This window comes from Thermobia domestica, unplaced genomic scaffold (assembly GCF_964235325.1).
Source record: "Thermobia domestica unplaced genomic scaffold, izTheDome1.hap1.1 HAP1_SCAFFOLD_473, whole genome shotgun sequence".
NCBI lineage: Eukaryota > Metazoa > Arthropoda > Insecta > Zygentoma > Lepismatidae > Thermobia > Thermobia domestica.
Genome location: NW_027656183.1, coordinates 94,765 through 113,794, shown reverse-complemented (window position 1 = coordinate 113,794; position 19,030 = coordinate 94,765). Strand labels below are relative to the sequence as shown.

The following is a 19,030-nucleotide window of genomic DNA, read 5'->3' as shown; positions in this document are numbered from 1 at the left end:
CGGCCAAATTGTAATGACGTAATTAACTATTAGATAAAAAAAATTCGATACCTCGTATAAAAATAGAAATATATGTATCTAAAATTGAATACAGCCTATAATAATTCAGTAATAATACTTACGGTTCCATGACACCGGACATTCTACTCTCCCTTCATTTTGTCTTGCTTTCACTTCCAGTTTGAAATTTCGTGTCAATGGGATGTCTAAATCAAATGCTTCCAAAGTCTAGAATTAATTAAACATTTATTGATTTTTTAGGCTAATCCGTCATATTATACTTCATTATCTTTAATATTTACATTAGACAGATAGATAACATCATAAATACAAGTAGATAAAATTAATGTTAAAGGTTAACGTTCAAACGAATTTTTGCTTTTGAGATATATCTACTTTAAATAATTATTATAATCTAAGCGTTACAATAATCTTATATGCACAGTCATTTTAACAAGAATTGAGTACTCATTTTCTTTCCAGAAGCTCTACAGAGCAAAACCGTTTCCGCTGGAACAACTTGCAGGCAAGACAGGGTTTCAGAGAGCAACACATATGTTGCATAAATAATTAGTGAATCATGCAACCTATTATAAATAGAGTTTGCAAACTGTCTTCAAGCTCAGCCGTGAATGTGCTAACACCACGGTGAATCGCGGAGCAAATCAGGAAGAGCAAAGCGAAGTACGAAATCCACTTAGCTTTTGACTGCCTGAAATTTGATGTGACAATGGGCGAAATATGGACGTATAGTGGTTGGAAGAGCTCGAGCCATCACCTAGACAGTTCTTTGTGCATCATTGCAAAGAAAATTTCTCGAAAGTTCTTATGGTTGTTATGATTTCTGCGACAGAGGGAAGCTCAAGGTTTGCAACAGTGAAGAAATATGAAAGTCAGTGCGGCTTATTATCAACAACATGTTGTATCTTCAACTTACACAGCGACGATATGGATCGTGCAAAAGTACACCAGGACAAAGCTTCAAGTCACATGACCAAAACATCACTGGCCTTCTTCTGAAGTATGGTAATTGGAGATGCTGCAATCAGGAGTGGGACAATATATCCCTGCTTCAGCGAAAACGGCAATTTTGTCAAATGACCCGTACGGTTACCATTATGTCGAGCATCGATAGTGGGATAAAATATTAAAGTAACAACTTCAATTTTTTCCACTGGAAACGTATCAATCTCTGTAAATTCTTGTGCAGATTCATTTTCTTGTAGAGCGTTACAACAAAACTACGTATTTATTCTGCCTTCGACCGGAGTCCTTCTCAAAGTCATATATATCAAAATCTAACTGCTGATAGACTACGATGCTTGTGAAATAAAGATGAGTTTGCAGTTTTTCCATTTAAAGAAGGTCATACAAAGGTCTTTTGCAATAATTTCCTGAGTTAAACTATTCTCTCTCTCTTTAGCCTGAACAATAATGTGTTGTTTGGGGAGAGATTGTTGAAAGTAAGCAGGGGTGCTGAAAGATAAAATAGTTCATAACAACATATCCGTCTCATATTTTAAGGGTTACAAGGAAAGTTTATTGATACATTTGAATCGAACAGTTACTAAAAGTTAATAGACCACGTTTCGATCAATGCTAAAAGGATGTTCTGAAGGCTAGAACCGCAGCGTAAGGAGGTATTGATTTCATTGAGGGAAACACAACGTAAAAGTTGGACAATCCTGAAGAAGAGCAAAACACTGAAACAATAATTGTTATGAAAATAAGAGTAGAGGGTTGAGAATGTGAACATGGAACGAACATAAGCATACCTGACAAGGAATTAGACAATCCCGTCCAGAACTAAAATTGGTCCGTTTTTATCATTATAAATGTCGTATGGATGATAACATTTCAGAAAGTGACACATCACCGTTGTCAAGATCGAATTAATACACTCTGGCGTCCTAGGCATTATTTTCGGACTTCCATTCTCCTCCCTCTCCTCCCACCTTCCAAAAATTGCAGCATTTGTGTAATAAATTACAAAGACCAAATTGCCATCGACAATGGACCCAGCAATATAGAAAAATCCAGAAACAATCCAGATAATCTACAATGCAGAAACACCCACATGGGAAATCGCGAGTACAATAAATTAATTTCTCTGTGATATATCAAGAGGCTGTGCCAAATATGCAAGTCCTAGGCTGCATGCCACCCTAAGCTCCAACCAATTCACCGTAGGTGCTAATCTGCGACTGTCTGCTATCTAATTAAGATTGACACACTTTATGTTTAGATGCCAGAAGTGATGATGTAGGAGATAAAATAGGGTGAGAAGTTCTCAGTATTTTGTTAGTGGAAAGTGCCCTTAAGATTTTCTTGACTATAGACAAAAGAAAAATTAGAATATTTCAAGTCAAATAAATTGGCAATTCACAGTCAAAGATCTTGAGAAAGGATAAAGTGCTGAACTTTGTCTTCGTTCCACCCAAATCAAAATTTTGTTTATGCGTATCTGGCTATAAACCGATTTCCGGAGATGTTAGTTTCTACTTTACACTGAAATGTAATTGAACTTGCTCGTTAGCAAGATTGAGTAACTGCAATTGCAAGAAATTTTGTTATTTCTGTAGCAGCTCTCGCTTTAGTAAGCGTCGAAAATCACGGATCTCAGCAAATCCCCTGAATTTGAATCCTGAGTGTGTCAAAATGGTGAAGAGGCTGAAGCAAATTATGACACAATGGCAAAAAAATAATAACAAAATAGAATAAAAAAATAAAGATTTACTGGATCAATACGAACTGTTCAACTTGACTATCAGCAATGGCTTGATCAACCTCTGAAGACGATACGACGTTAGAACTGATGTGAAAACATACTACCCCAGACGAACAGCTGCAGGTACATTCCATAACAGTTTACCAGTTATAATAACTTTTTTGTATTTTTTGTATCCCGTTCTCCCACACAGAATTTTACGAAGTTAGGTACTGAATGTGACCTTTGGTTAAGGAAAGTTACTGAGCATTCGAAACAAGCAAGAATAAACATAGATGTTTTTAATAGTTGTAGAAGAAAGCACGAAATTAAGACTTCAATTTCATATTTTGTCAGGTTGTATTTGCATACTTATGTCCATTTCGTATTTTCAATTGAAGTTGATTTTCGTTCCTTCGCCCTGATTACTCAGGGAAAGTATCAATTTTCGACTACAGTCTGGAATTCCAAGAAAAATGACCTTCCTTGAAAAGTGACGAAAATATCATGATTTTCGTGACATAAAATAATTTCAACTTAGCAGTTAGTACAGACGGTAATAATGTTAGAATGTTTGGTAGGTACACGCTCGATCGTTTTAAAAATATAGCATATATACCCACATATGTTCGTACTTTTGTAAATTCAAGGTATGTTTACGCATCACTATAAAAATATTAGGTGGGAACACGCTATATATTTCCATATACATCCCAGGTACGGCCTTTAAAAAATACCTCCAAAAACAGACCTTTCTTTGAAACAAATTTATAAGCGATTATAGTGTGTTGTCAAAAGAATATTTTCTTGCTTATCGCATGTAATTTTCAAAATGTTTGTTTCTGTTGCATCATGACTGTGATATTGGTTCCCCCAAATTACCCGCCTTGAATTGTGCTGTACTGATGTTAAGAGTTAATGTCTCAGCGCCGTAGGTAAATGAGACGTGGACCTACACCTTAACGATTGGTTCAACCCACACGCGTTATGCTGACCATTTAGCAACGGGGAAGCTATGTAGCCTATAATTGTATTTCTTTTTTTTCTTTTTTTTTTTAGTTTTGTGCTATCTAAAACTTTATTAAATCACTAATGTCTTTATGTCTAAGTGACTTTCTCATTTTGATTTTCATTATTTTGAATTAAATTTCGACAGCTTTTGCAATGAAAGGGCTTTTCTATTGTATGTTTGACCTATTTTAACTGCTGCTCACGGTTTAAATCAGGCGATATCAGCATTGCATTGCTGTTAACAGCGTCACTCGCTACGCTAGACAAGAGAGGAGGGAATTTCACTTTACTTTTATATATAATATCTGTAAACAGCCTAGAACAATCAATGATTATGCACGTTCAATCGCGCGCGAAAAGACATATAGAGATATCAATAATCATATGATATATTTCCCTATGCCTCGTTTGCTGAAGACTAGGAGCCAAAAAATTCCTCTACGGTGGATCACCACCCGAAAGTCAGTACATATTTTAGCCAATTCCCTTAATTATTGCTCAATGAAACGTTACATATTACAATCATTGTACTATAAGATAGAGTTACGTTTGAGCTACAATACAAGACACTGATTCATTTGGTTGCGTCTTCTGATATCGAAAAAGATATCAAACAAAAGAAAATATTTGATTCGTTTTACAATGAACACACAAGATGACACAAAGTGTTACTTCTTACTAGAGGTTCTCAGTTTTATGAAAAGTATTTTAAAGTAACGATCTTACTACGAAATAGATATATTGTTTGATCGTTTTTCATGTTATGTTTCACATTTTATTTAAATATTAATTTACATTTAAGGAAATAGATTTTGAGAAGAAACTGGCGCAGAACGCCATAATGCGTTTGTTGCCAAATTTGTAAATTAAATTCCAGGGTTCTAGCGTTGCAGTTCCAGAAGCGGAACTTAGCTGTGAATTGCGGTAAGGGTCGAAAACTAATTTTTCCAGTAAGTATCCAAGCAGAAATCCATGATTACTTCATTTATTATCTGGCTCCAGTAAACACTCGACACTACCTGGCAACGCTGCACTATTCAAGCAGTGTTTAGCATAGCACCGAGAACACCTAGTGATCCACCTTAATGATTCGTTGAGCAAGTCATATGATAACTGCTCCACCGAACGTATTAGTCAAAGCATTACTTGCTTACCTTAGAATTTTTGTTGTAATACCAATCTCCTGAGCGCCATCTTTGGTTATTGAGTCTTACGCTAACTGGTTTTGGGTTTGATGGAAAATTAAACAGTTTCAGTCTGTCTAATCGTGCGTTTCCATCGAATGACAAGTCAGGTGAATACGCGATTTCAAATCCTAACCCATCCTGAAATAGAAACAAAAAATAATATTATTCCACTGCTCCTCAAGACCTAAGAACTACCTTGAATGTTAAAATTCTGATTAGAAAGTAGGACCGTTATTTCTACTAGGATTCTCTAGTTGTTCGTATTACTTATTAGCAGAGCAACCCAAAAGTATAAAAGCAATTTACACATATGTTTGGTACCTTGAACATGGTTGTGGTTGTCTGAAGGTAAAGAAGAAACTAATTTTAAAAGCATAATAAAGCCAAGGTGACCAGACGTCCCGTTTTAGCCGGGACAGTCCCTTATTTTCAACCGATGTCCCGTTTTTTCTGATTCTCAAACGGGACGCCTAAATGTCCCGTTTTTAAGCAAACATGACCCAGGTGTCCCGTAATTATTATTCAAAATATAAATGGTCAATGCTAATTCTACACTCTTCCGTACCAACACTCATTGGGAAGGTTCAGCCGTGCCTAGAACTTCTGAATATTCAAATGAGAATTGAGTGTTCTGTGGTTCAATTAGAAATTGAGTGGGAATTCTGAGCGTTCAAGTAGTTAACCCTAGAATGGCAAGCATGTTAAGGGAAGCACTATTGGCAAGCATTAGTAAATATTACGACTATATTATAAAGTCACATTTGGGTAAGGTTATGAAAAAAAAACTAAATATTTTATACATATTCTGAAAGTTTATTTAGTACTCAATGAGATACCGTTGCTATATGACCTAAGTAAAAGAATACATTATACAAATATTGCAATATAAGAATGTATTACATAATGATAAAGAAAAATGTAAAAGAAAATATATGTAAACTAAATATATGTTTAACTTGACAAATTATGCGTAATTTGCTCAAAATTACTAACTAGAGTAATAATACTAACTCTTAGACATAAATTAGTGATATAACTTGGAAACAGAGTACGCAAAGTCTACATTTGAAATTTAAATTTCTTCCGTGCATACGACACACATTATACCTCGATGCTCGGCGCAAAACGGCTGTCGGCATTGATCACAATAGCTTGCAGTGATGCGTCTTTTTTGATAAGGACAAATCTTGCATATTGTCCTTTTGTTTTCTTGCCGGGGAATAGTAGGGATCTCTTCTGGAAGGCGCAGAACGTTGGTTATCATTGTCCTAATGGACCGTTGGATTGTTGGGAAGTTCCGCCTCCGCTCCAGCCAGGGAGTTAGTAGCTGGGTGTGGAGCTCACAGAGAAATCTCTCTCTTTATACTAATTTTTCCTTCTTTGTTCTCAAAATCTCATTTCAAATGACCCAGGAATTTATGCCAGCAATGTTTAGCATGCCAAAGAACACACAAAGCGGCCATCGCTTTGTCTTTCTTGAACATGATGTTGTGCTGCACATCTGCTCGAGTGCATCGACACCCCTTTTTTTTCCTTTTTGGCCAAGTATCTTCAAAACCATCGTCAGATATCAATTCATCTGACGACGGTTCATAATCATCTGACCCAGAATAAGTCAAAATGTTATCATGATGTAATTCACTGCCACTTTAATCGGATTCATCACAAGATGTTATTGGAGACTCATCGTCTAACAATTTGGCTATTTCAGATGAACTTAACGCCATCTCCTGCCTAAAAATATGGGACATTTAAAACGTTTTCACCGCACAACCACCAAAACCAAATAAAAAAAATAGTTAAGAAAAAGTAACACTACTGGCAAGCATTCGTAATTTTCACGACTACGCCCTCAGATCAATGGTAAGGAACGGACTCTAGCGGAACCCGCCACCACACTGACCTTGAGACAGCACGGGGCGGGAATAGCCGGAATGTCAGAGTTGTCAACGCAACAATTAATTAGTACAGGCCAAAAGTTTAACGCGCGTCGTAAAATTTACGAATGCTTGTCATTCTAGGGTTAAAAGTATTTTTGGGTAGTACTTAAGTTAGAAACGCTGTGTTATCATTTTTACTTGTGTATTTTGTAAATTGAAAACACTGCTGAGTCCCGAAATGCAATGTGGAAGTCACCCCCCCCTTCCCCGTCGCCGATTCGTATGTGTCCCGTTTTTGAAAGTAAAAGTTCTGGTCACCTTCAATAAAGCATAATTTTAGAAAATAAAGCATAATTTAAAATATATAGCACAATTCTTGGAAAATTCTGTTTAACTGCAAGTACCGGTATAACATACATTATTAACATTTTTAAAACCAATATTCACATTACAAAATTATTGAGAACATAACAACGCAACAATGAAAAGCTTATTTTTATTCCTGTAAACTTTTCGGTGCAATCCTTTGATATACAGAAAAAAAAGAAAAAGTAGAAGAAAACTTTCAGCCAACAATAAATAGTACAGAATTCCACACGATATTGTTATGTGTACCTCTTGAACTTGAGCACACTTTTTGGTGACATCTTTTACTTTCCCCTTCTGTATATATGCACGTCTAAGGCGCACACAACTGATTAAAAACTGATTCGAGCAAACCATATCTCTTTACAGTGCATTAAGTAGAAAGTTCATTAAATATGAAAGGAACTGGTTGCATAAAATATTAATAAATAGATCAAGATATTTAGAATATTTAATGTATAGTAAATATTATGCGTTATACAGGATTAATGTAAAACAATGATTGAAATTAGCAATAAAATATAATAAAGCATAATTTGAAAAAAAGCATAATTAAACAAAAAACAAAGCATAATGTGGGTTGCTCTACTTATTAGCCATAACTAAATATATCAAAAGTAAGGTAAAAGTAAATAGAAACGATTATCACTGATTAAATTAGTTGTAAAGAGTTGGCCAGGAAGTGGAAAATAATCAAATAAGATGATTTAGAACAGCAGTATTCATCCTGAGGTACTCGATGACTTTTTAGGGAGTGCATAAAATTTTAAAATAAGAATAGTGCATATATTTTTTAAATGATAATGAAGGTTATTTCTCCAAAGTTACTTTGTACTGCCATTTATTTCACCAAATCAATTAACTATGTTAAAGTTCCATTAACCGCTTCCCAGATTAACCCGAATATTTACGTTTAGGGATAATACTGGACTAACCCGGGATAATACTGGACGTAAAATTGGATTAACCCGAGTTATTACGATCATCATATTTTTGTTACGTTCTTATCTGGATTAACCCGAAATATTGTGTCGTGATAAATAAAAGTGCACGGAGCAAATATTTACAAGCAATTCAGCCGTCTTTTGTTTCGGATTTTTTATTTAACATCGGGGAGCAGTATATTAGTCACATAATACTCCCATGTATTTTTCAGTGTTAACGCTACGAGGCAGCTGTTCCTTAGTTTTTTTTTTTTTTTTTTTTTTTGACGGATTTGTTGTTTATGACTGCATTGTTGAGTGCATTTTGCAAACAATGAGGAGTGACGAAGAAAATTTCAGTGGTGTTAGTGTAGATAGAAGTGGCAGTAGTGTCAGTGGACTCGTTACTGACATTCTTTTTTATTTTAACATTTTCAATATGTACGAGGGTAAATAAAAATGTAAACGCAATTTATGAATTACGCTGAGAACGAAACGCAGAGGAACTGGCAAAATAAAAGTCAACATGAGGTAGTGTTAACAGTTCTTTCGTCTGGTTACAGCGTAATCTATAAATTATCTTTACTTCTTTATTTGCATTCGTATTATTACTAACTTTTACATTTGATTTTCTTCTATTAAATGAAAATACATATATTATCAGTAGCGTAGCGTGATATTCCGAAATGGGGATGCCAAAGTTAGTCATTTGTGCGACAGAGTACTACTGCAAGCAGCAGTACATAGCTATTCCGAATGGAAATATAGGGTTATACAAAATTTAGGAGGAAGCCCCCCTAATTGGAGGTCTAGTGGGGCATAGAGAAGCGAATGCTTAGATTACGTTAAATTTTAATAACCAGTTGTCTCAGCTCCTTCTTGCCACTACCGTTGTGACGAGAAAACTAGGTAATATATATACTGTATTAAATAATATAAATTCACTATAGGGTGTTTCAAAACAACACCGACAACGTTTGGGAGGGGATTCCTGACACCAAGATAAGACAAAAATTATAGACCAACCTGGGTGCACAAATGCTTCCTTTCGGAGTTATAGGTTGCGGAAAACATGAAAAATTCAACTTTAAAGGTAGCTCCAAAACTATGGGAGCGACCGTTGTCGGGTCAGGACTTCACTTAGTATGTGCACTATCCAAAAATACCTATTTTAGTATCCAGCGGTACCTCCGCAACAACTTTTATAGAGGTAGTTGGAGACTAGTACTAATTACATGTTTGTACTCAAACTCCCTCTATAAAAAATGCTTTTGAATACCTTAGGATTCTGAAACATGGATTTTTAGACAGGGCACAAATTAGTTCCTAAATTAAGTCGTGACCCGACTACGGTAGGTCCCATAGTTTTGGAGCTATGAACCTATAAAGTTAAATTTTTCATGTTTTCGTCAGCCTATAACTCCGAAAGGAAGCATTTGTGCACTCTGGTTGGTCAATACTTTTTGTCTTACCTTGGTGTCAGGAATCACCTCCCAAACGTTGTCGATGTTGTTTTGAAACACCCTGTATATTATTTGAACAAAAAATAAAATTTAAGATTTATTCTTTATTATAGACTAGTATCAGAAAACCCGTTCTTCACACGGGGAAAATAGTTTCATTTTCGACATAAAGTGTAAAGGGTTGAATTTGGATTTAAAGTGCATCGAAAGTTTCACTTTTCATCTCAGGGACCCCGAAAATTATCCACATTAATATTGGTCATTTTCGATCAACTTTATATATCTCTCCCCCACCCCCAAGTTGCGGGGCTCAATTTAGATTTAAACAGCAGCAGAAGTGTCACTGTTCATCTCAACGACCCCAAAAACTATGGATTGGACACTAAGGTCGGTCATTTTCGATTATTTTTATGTATCTTCCAATCCTCCTCTCCCTAATTGCGGGGCTGAATTCAGTTTTAAACTTTGGAAGTATCATTGTTCACCTCAGGAAACCACAAAAACTATGGATTCGACACAATGTGCAACAAATTTTGATCGAAAGTACGTAAATTCTTTGAAATTGCGATTTTTACATTCATTTAAGCATAATATGAAAGGAAATGAAAATAGAAGAATTTTCTTAGCTCAGGTTGTGAAAAAAACGCCCTTGTACAACAGTAGCTGTATATATACAAATGTATTAATATTTATAGAATATTTAAGCAAAATTCTTGTAAAAACCCACATTTCACTTTTTTTATCCATTTCACTGTGATGTGATAGGCTGGGGAGTTAAGAAGTACCCTAACCTATAGCTTTCAAAATTGCGCAAATACCAGTTTCACAGCGATACAGAAAATAAAGTAACCGTGGTCAAGTTAAACATTAACAATTCCGTAATAAAAATCAGTATTAATTCAAAACTTAAAAAATATGTACAAATACCTTTTTGTGCAAGAACTACACTGCAATGTAGACAAAAGTTTCAAGTGATCCCTTGTACAGGATTATGTTTATTTTATTTTGAGCGTTTTCGCTTGGCTTGCCTTTTGTAGGTTACATCTGGAGCATCCCTTGCAATAGTCCAACAGTAGTCGGCCAATATGTTAGAACTCCACTTCCCTCATATCTCTTCTCCATGGCTGCAATATCTTGATGGAAACGCTCACCATGTTCGTCACTTACTGCTCCACAATCTTCGGGAAAGAAGTCTAGATGTGAGTGAAGAAAGTGGAGTTTCAGAGACATATTGCAACCAAGATTTTCGTAGCACAATAACAACTTTGCTACCAGTTGTTTGTAATTTGTTGCTCGGTGTCTTCCCAAGAACTGTGAACAAACACTCTTCAAGCTTTCCCACGCAGCTGTCTCCTCACCTTGGAGAATTTCGTCGAACTTGTGATCTTTGAATATTTGCCTAATCTGTGGCCCTATGAAAACACCCTCTTTAACTTTGGCATAACTTAATCGAGGGAATTGTCCTCTTAGGTACTTATAGGCCTCATCCTCTTGGTTCATGCTCTTAACAAAACTTTTCATAACACCTAATTTATTATGTAGAGGGGGAAGCAAAATTCGGTTACGATCTACCAGTGGTTCACGCTGCACATTTTTCACTCCCGGCTGAAGAGTTTCTCTGGTACTCCAATCACTTTTGCGGTAATGAGATCCACGATCTCTACTGTCCCATTCACATATAAAGCAACAATACTTTGTATACCCTAACTGCATACCTAGCAACAGTGCTATTACTTTAAGGTCACCACAAATGAGCCACTGAATCGTAATATTTAATGGCTTGAAGTAAACGTTTCAGGTTTTCATAAGATTCCTTCATATGATCTGCGTAACCTACAGGAATTGAAGGAAGTTCATTTCCAATATGTAAAAGCACTGCTTTAAACTCACCTTGGACGAATCTATAAAGAGCCTCCATTCCGTAGGTTCGTAATTAATTTTAAGTGCCCTCATGAGACCATTTACATCTGTACATGCCACAAGTGTGTCTTCCATAGTAAAAAATGAAGTGAACATCTTCTCCCTATTTCGATACACTGAAATATTTACTTTTTCCTGCAATAAATTCCATTGCTTTAAGCGTGACGCTAAAATTTCGGCTTTGCTTTTCGCTAGGTCCAAGTCTCTGATTAGATCACTTAGTTCCTCTTGAGTAAGTCTATGTTGTTCACATGGAGGTTCTTCTACAACAAACGTAGGGTCCTTCGAAGTACTTGATTCAGGAGCTTCAACTTCTTGATTATCATTAGAAAAAAGATCGTATTCTTTAGGTGGGTCAGGAACAGGTAGTCCTTCTCCATGTGGAACAGGGCGCATTGCAGAAGGAATGTTAGGATAGATCAAGGCCCTCTTCTTCTTCGTGGAAATTCCCTTCTTGACGGAAGGAACCATACAAAAATAACAGTCTCTGATGTGGTCGCTTGGCTCCCTCCAAATCATGGGCACTGCAAAAGGCATTGAGCGCCCCTTCCCATTAATCCAATTTCTTAGATTGCTGGCACAAGTGTTACACACAATGTAGGGTGCCCAAGATTTATCTTGGTCTCCAATTTTACAACCAAAGTAATATTGATAGGCTTTTCTTATTAGTGGTGTTATAGTCTGCTTTTGTGAGGAAAATGTCACTTCCCCACACACGTAGCAGAAGCTATCCGCACTGTTTACACAATTTCGCGGCATTTTTAATTATTGAAATCCTCAAAATGTCACTTGAAATAGTTCCGACAACTATTTAAAAATATGCATTTGAAATACCAGTATTTTTGCGTACTTGTAGTTGTATTTTTATGTCCTGCACTACACAAACGTCACACCCAAAACGCTGATAACTGCACTAAACCTGTCTTTTCTAACAATAGCAGTACACTACTGAGATAAGGAACACAATGAAACCAAGCGTTCATATAGTTTCTCCAGTGTTGCCGGATCAGTGTAACATTTTACCCCAAACGAAGCGAATATATTTATTTTTAAAGCGTTATTATTAGACATGCCTGTAAAACGAAAAGTAGAGCTAATATTCGAAAATAACTTTCAAATTCGTGATCAGCACCACAAAATCAATAAGAATTAGCTGATTTTGTTCAATTTACATTTTCGTTGTTGAACAGTGTAATCTTTGGGTGGGGGGCTGAATTTGGGTTTGACTCGATTTTAGTTAAGTGTCCCATTCAGCAACGAGGCATTATGAGACGTGGACCTTCAGCTTAACGTGAGTTCCGAAACACATGAGCTTCCACCGGGAATCCAACCTGGGTCTAACACGTCAAAGACGCGTACGCTAACCGCTTAGCAACGAGGGAGCTCATAATTTGGATTTAAACGGCATCCGAAGTGTCACTGTTCGTCTCTGCGATCTTGAAAACTATAAATTTGGTACTATCGGTCAAGTTCAAACATTTTTATATATCTTCCACATTCCAAATTGCGGGGCTGAATTTGGATTTGAACGGCATCAGAAGTGTCACTGTGTAATGTACCATTACAATTTGTGTAATGAAATTTTTGTTGGGAGGCGTCCACTATTTTTTACACGTGCTGTACCATACAATTTTTTTCAAAATATATTTTCGGTTTACATAATATATTTATTCGATTATTACTCAACTCAAAATTAATGGGGAAGCTTGAAATAATTTAGTAGAGATTATATTTTTGGGGAATAATATCTTTATTTGTACATTTTTACATGATAATATCTTGTATATAGGTATTTCAAATGGATAAATATTAAAACCATTATCTTAACGCTATACAAAAGCATAGGCCTGTTATTGGGCAGAAATTCTCGGAATTAACCACCAATCTAATTTTTGGCAAAATAATTTAGATCCCCTTCGTCCTTCTGAGATGCCCATATCCTTCCAAGATCTGATTGTATCAGGTTTTTACCGTTTTCTATTCGTTTTATAATTTTCCACCGCCAAAACCCTTTGTTCTGATTAAACTATTTTCTGACGCTATGGTATCAAGGCACGAGAATGATCATTCTAGAACTTACGACTATCTGAGCTACAACTTCGTTGGTTTGCTGTGGATATTTTGGTGATTTTATAGCAAAAACAGGCAGTTAATTCAGGTAAAATTAGCTCTATTTAAGAAATTAAATGGTTGGAAGCAGACAGAGAGCCTGAGATAGCAAACGCTCATCAGTAATTTCATAAAACAGTGAAATATAGAAGTCAGCTCGACAGACGCCATGATGTCATCTACCGATAGTGATGGACAGGATTCATAAAAGTGTGGGTTTTCAAATGCAGATTTTGTCATTAGTGTTTCTTAAAAATCTCCTCCTTTAACCTCCAAAATTTTAGTTTAGGGTTGCAGCGACCTGTCCACATATATAGTTTCAGTTTGTGTATGTAGTAAGTGTATTTTTTAAATAATTAGTAGAATGCGATATGCTGATAACTAGGGTAATTTTCATCATGGCAGTGTAAACGAAGAAAGGGACTCTCATTCACTCTTAAGTTGAGCAAGCTTCGAACGAAAATGGGTTAAACAAATTTTTTAGGGTCCTATTCCCTTCAGAATAGGGACACCCTACAATTAGCCGTTTTGATATATCCTTGCAATAGTTTTAACACAGAAATTGGAAAACATGATTTAGTTTGCAGAAGGGCTATGTGGCTCTGAGCATCTCTTTTCCCTCCTCTTCAGTTTATAGAGTCGATTAGGAAATTCAAATGATATTATTTGGTTCACGTATTAGCATGTATAGTTATATGTATCAGTATTTACTTTCTTAGTTTACATGGAACGTAGCATGTATATGTGTAGAAGTAGTGAGTGAGTGAGAAGTATGACATATTTAACTATGGACAGTGTATTGTTTTTTCTTATTCTTCATCTCTAGTCCGTCTTGAGAAATATTTTGATTCATAATGAAAATTCACAGTTATTCCGTATCGTGATGTGTAGTGTACAAAGGTATATTCAGTCGTGCATAGGTTGTTTATATACCAATAGCGCCACTTTGTCCAAATTCAGTATCATCCGCTGCTCGTATTTCTATTACTCGAATGTCTTAGTGATTTAGTTTATACGAAATTGACCCTTCTTTTACAATTAACTACACGTAAATATTATTTCTGGCCTATATAAACAAATAGTTAGACAAATTAATTTAAAATTCAACGTTCCTGAAAATTACAATGTTCTACATAATACAGTAATTAAAATATTAACAAAACTAAACTTTGCGTTCATTATTAAGCAGAAGTTAGAATATATGATGCTATTTTTCCGTTCGCAGGTTACGATGCTAATTGATTTCTTATTCCTGCTGTAGAATAAACCTCATTTTTACCATCTGAATATAAACGTCTTGACTTAATATTATCGTTGATAATATTGCTATTTTTTTGACCCTATATGCAATTCTTGAGCTGTAAAGTGGAATATAGTATGGCTTTTGTTGTAAGAAGGTATAGGTTCGTGTGATGCCTCGTGTATTGGTCAGTGCGTGATTAATTTCTGTAGTGGCGTATAAGTTGTGATTATATGGTATGACTGTTTTAAACAGTCCTTGATATACCTAAAGTATATGGTGCCGAGGATCAAATAATCTAGTAAATCAATTACAGTAAACTATAGTAATACCGTGCCAGGGCGTCAGAAAATCCCCAATGTCTATGAATTTTCATTTCTTCTGCTTCTAGTAGACTTAGTGTTTTGAAATTAGTTGAAACTTTGCGTACTGGTAGCGGCTGATGATGTTTTAGCTTTATTAACTCGCCAGTACAAAATTTAATTAATTTATTTTTTATTTTCGCAAATTCCAAATTAAGATTTCTTCTTTTTCATTGACTTTAGTCTAGTTTTCCATACCTTCCTCGAAACTCTTCTCAGTTTCTGAGGGGTCGGATATTTTTTTTTTATTTTTAGAAATCGTAAATTAGAAAACCATGTTGATTCTCGGTAGTTCCGGAGTCTCCAATTTCTCAGTCGGATTACAGCGAGGAGAGGGATTTCCCTAAAGCTTCTGCCTTTGGGAAAATCCCCTTAAGGGCACAGACTTACTGTTGCGTGGGAGATACTTTATTTTAAGCTACTTATTTAGTAGGGCAACCAATTTTGCCTATATTGACGGGTGGAAGGAGCGAGCGATGGTTCGATCTATGATTAAATTTTTCTTGTATTTCCTTTTATCTTTGTATAATTAGAATCTTCGTCAAGTTGGTAGCTATTCCCACATTTGTTTCCACTAGTAACTCTGAATGTATATGTTGTTATAGTTATCTGGGCCAAAAAGTGTTGTCTGTATCTTTAGTTACATTTATAACTATATTATTTTTGTTTGCGTGCCTACCTTGCACATTGAATGTCCACTGTTTTAAACCGAATATCTAGAATTATGAATTTTATCTTTCTGCGCGGGAAATAAATTGAATTTATATATATATGATATATCGGATGTAAAGTGTAAAGTGTTGCAACTATAAAAATTTGATATATATATTGAATGTGAATATATTATTGAAATAAAAATATAATATTGAATTGAGTAAATGAATATAAGTGAAAAGGGTCTTGGTACCTTACCCCGAACGGTTCTTGGTTGCCACGGTCGTGGAATATCCGATAAATATGAAGTGTAAATGTTAAAAATACCGCCGCATGTTATATATTATTTTTAATTTGTGTGATATTTCTTAATAACCTCTGTAATAACTAACATAACCGCGTGTTGCATGGGTCTAAGGCAGGTCAACATAACCCTAAGTTATTACCAGATCTATCCTCAGACCAGTGAACTGAAATCCTACTGTATAAATTACATTTGATTCCCACCCTCCTGTACAACTCCTAAAACTTAACCAGTGCTTTCACCTTTAAAATCATGTCCTCATCGACGAAGATCTTTCTGGACTTGAAAAATTCTCGTTCACTAGTTTCCTTTTTCCTCGAGTTATGCGGATTTAATAATAAGTGGGTTTAGTTCGTGATATAAGGCGATAACGGTTCAAACCTGGTCAAGAAACTAGTACCTCAAGTTAAATGACCAAAGAAGGAAAATAGTCGCCATAAGAATAAGGGCAAACTTTTCCCCCTTCTAATCCAAAAGTGAGAAAAATATAAATATATTAATAAGTATATCTACAAATAGACTATGTATCGGTTACGATCAGTAATCTAATGTCATGTGTACATATGAAAAAACGAGTAAAGACAATTGTTTTGGACACCACAAAAGGGTGCATTGATATTTAGTGAGATATTAACGCTCGCCATTAACTACGAGACAGGACTCGTATATTAACTCGAAAATTTACTTAAAAGTTTCATATATGAGAAAATACTCATTTGAATCCTCATATAAAGTTTTTCTCTTTCTTCGTTCAGTAATAATTTTGTAAAATATAAATAATTATTTTTTTTTTTAAATTCATACCATATGCTTGAAACCATACCATACCATTCATACCATATGCTTCGTTTCTTTTTTTTCAATAGGTATAATAAATGTTTATAAAATTGTAGTTAGAGGGTTCATATTACATAATTTTTATCCAAGTCAATACGCTGTCCTGTATGTATGTGAGTGTCTTGAATGAATGATAAATTTACTTTTTAAGTAGTAGTATTAATATTGATTTACGATGATAGTGTCTGTAATATATATGTAATAATATACTAATGCATGACGGAGGTCATGGGGGAATAGCTAATTCAAATGTACGAAAAATCGGCTCTATAAGAAAAGCCAAAACAAAGGACAAGCCAGAATAACGACAGCCTTTCCAGAGATCTTACAATTTCTATTTGTGGAAGATATATACATTATTTCGAAATTTTTTTCTGGCCGATTCAAATGTGTGATGGATTTGCAATATAGGAATTCAGATACTAAGTAAAGGTTATGTAACGTTTGGAAATAACAGACAAACAACTAAATTAAACTTTCTCGTCACCCAGGCTGGATCGGGGCAACTCGCACTTGCGTAGTTCCTGGGTCCAGGTCAGAGTTGTATGAGTGAACATGTGTCTTTTCCGGATCACTTCAACATCGATCCTCAAGTAATAGCATTTGAATATAAATGACCCTTTAATAATGATTCAAGTTTCTTCACCATATTCCCATATTTACCCAGTAATTCCTTCTCCTCTAACTTCCTCTATTCTTCTTCTTTTCCTCCTTTCCCTTCCTTTTTCTCTCCTATCGTCTTCTTCCTCTTTCTCACTCTTTTCTTCCCCTATTTCTACTAAAAAAAACCTGAAAAGATGGGTCGTAACTGGGAGTTGTCGGTATTGACACGGTCATTAAATTGTTTTCATGTTTCTTCGGAAGTCCGATATAGATTAATCAACTATAACACAAGCATCTGAAGTTAGAAACTAAAAGTTCATTTTATTTTAATCTTACACATTTTTGGCTAAATTATCAAAATTACAAAGGATTTCAATTTTAATTCAAAAGTATAGCGACATCTATTTTACTTCCCGTTTTTTCTCTCCTATTCAACTGTTCGTCTTTGCGACCCCGAAAACTATAGATTCAACATTAATATCGGTCATTTTCGATCATTTTTGTATATATGTGTTTCCTCCGACCGCCTACTTGCGGGGCTGAAGTTTATATTTAAACGGCATGGAAAATCTCAGCGACCCAGAAAACTATGGACTCAACACTAATATCGGTATTTTTCGACCATTTTTTAAATATCTTCCTTCTCCTAATTTGCACCGTCGCGTCATAGTGAAAAAAATCTATCCCAGGTGTGAACCTCATCTATGTTGAAAATTTGATCGAAATTGGCCGGGTGGTTCAAGAGTTATTAAGCCACAAAACATAGCCACTTTCCTTTATATATATATATATATATATATATATATATATATATATATATATATATATATATATATATATATATATATATATATATATATATATATATATATGCAGAGGGTTGATTAATTCGTGTGTCAATTTCATTTGTTCACTTTGCAAAAGTGGTAGGAGGTAAAGTCGTGAAATTTGGTGTAACTTTAGACGAAGGATATAAGTTTTGTTTCGCCATAGAAGCATGTCACTTGTACTAAAGATTGGAGGGATATAGGGTCAAAGGTCAAATTTCGATTTTTTCCTTATGGGACTGCGATGGTAAATTCTGAAAGAGCCTGAAAAAACGTAAATCGAAGTGATAACAAAGCAAATGCTGTATGCAATGATTCTACGTCGTAAGCCGACCAAATATGAGTCAATTATATGTCAAGGTCAGAGGTCACGGTCAGATCAAGATCACAGGTCACCTTGAGAACCCATTGGACATGATGACGTACGGACATTGCGTTGTTTTCAGTGTATTCAAATGTGTTTTCAAGGTGACCTGCGATCTTGATCTGACCGTGACCTGTGGTCTTGACACTTAATTGACTCATATTTGGTCGGTTTGCGACGTAGAATCATACCATACAGCATTTTCTTTTTATCACTTCTATTTACGTTTTCTTCAGGCTCTTTCAGATTTTATTATTGCACTCCCATAAGGAA

The 19,030-nt window shown here is 35.3% G+C and overlaps 1 protein-coding gene across 1 annotated transcript in view; it reads right to left on the bottom strand.

The window, feature by feature from the left end:
* The window catches only part of LOC145676916 (lysosomal alpha-glucosidase-like), a gene marked incomplete at its 3' end in the record, with an annotated part of 136,353 nt that overhangs the window by 29,646 nt on the left and 87,677 nt on the right, over positions 1-19,030 (bottom strand). The window contains 2 exon segments of the mRNA XM_081747690.1: positions 123-228; positions 4,873-5,043. Coding sequence (XP_081603816.1) covers positions 123-228; positions 4,873-5,043 — 277 coding nt within the window.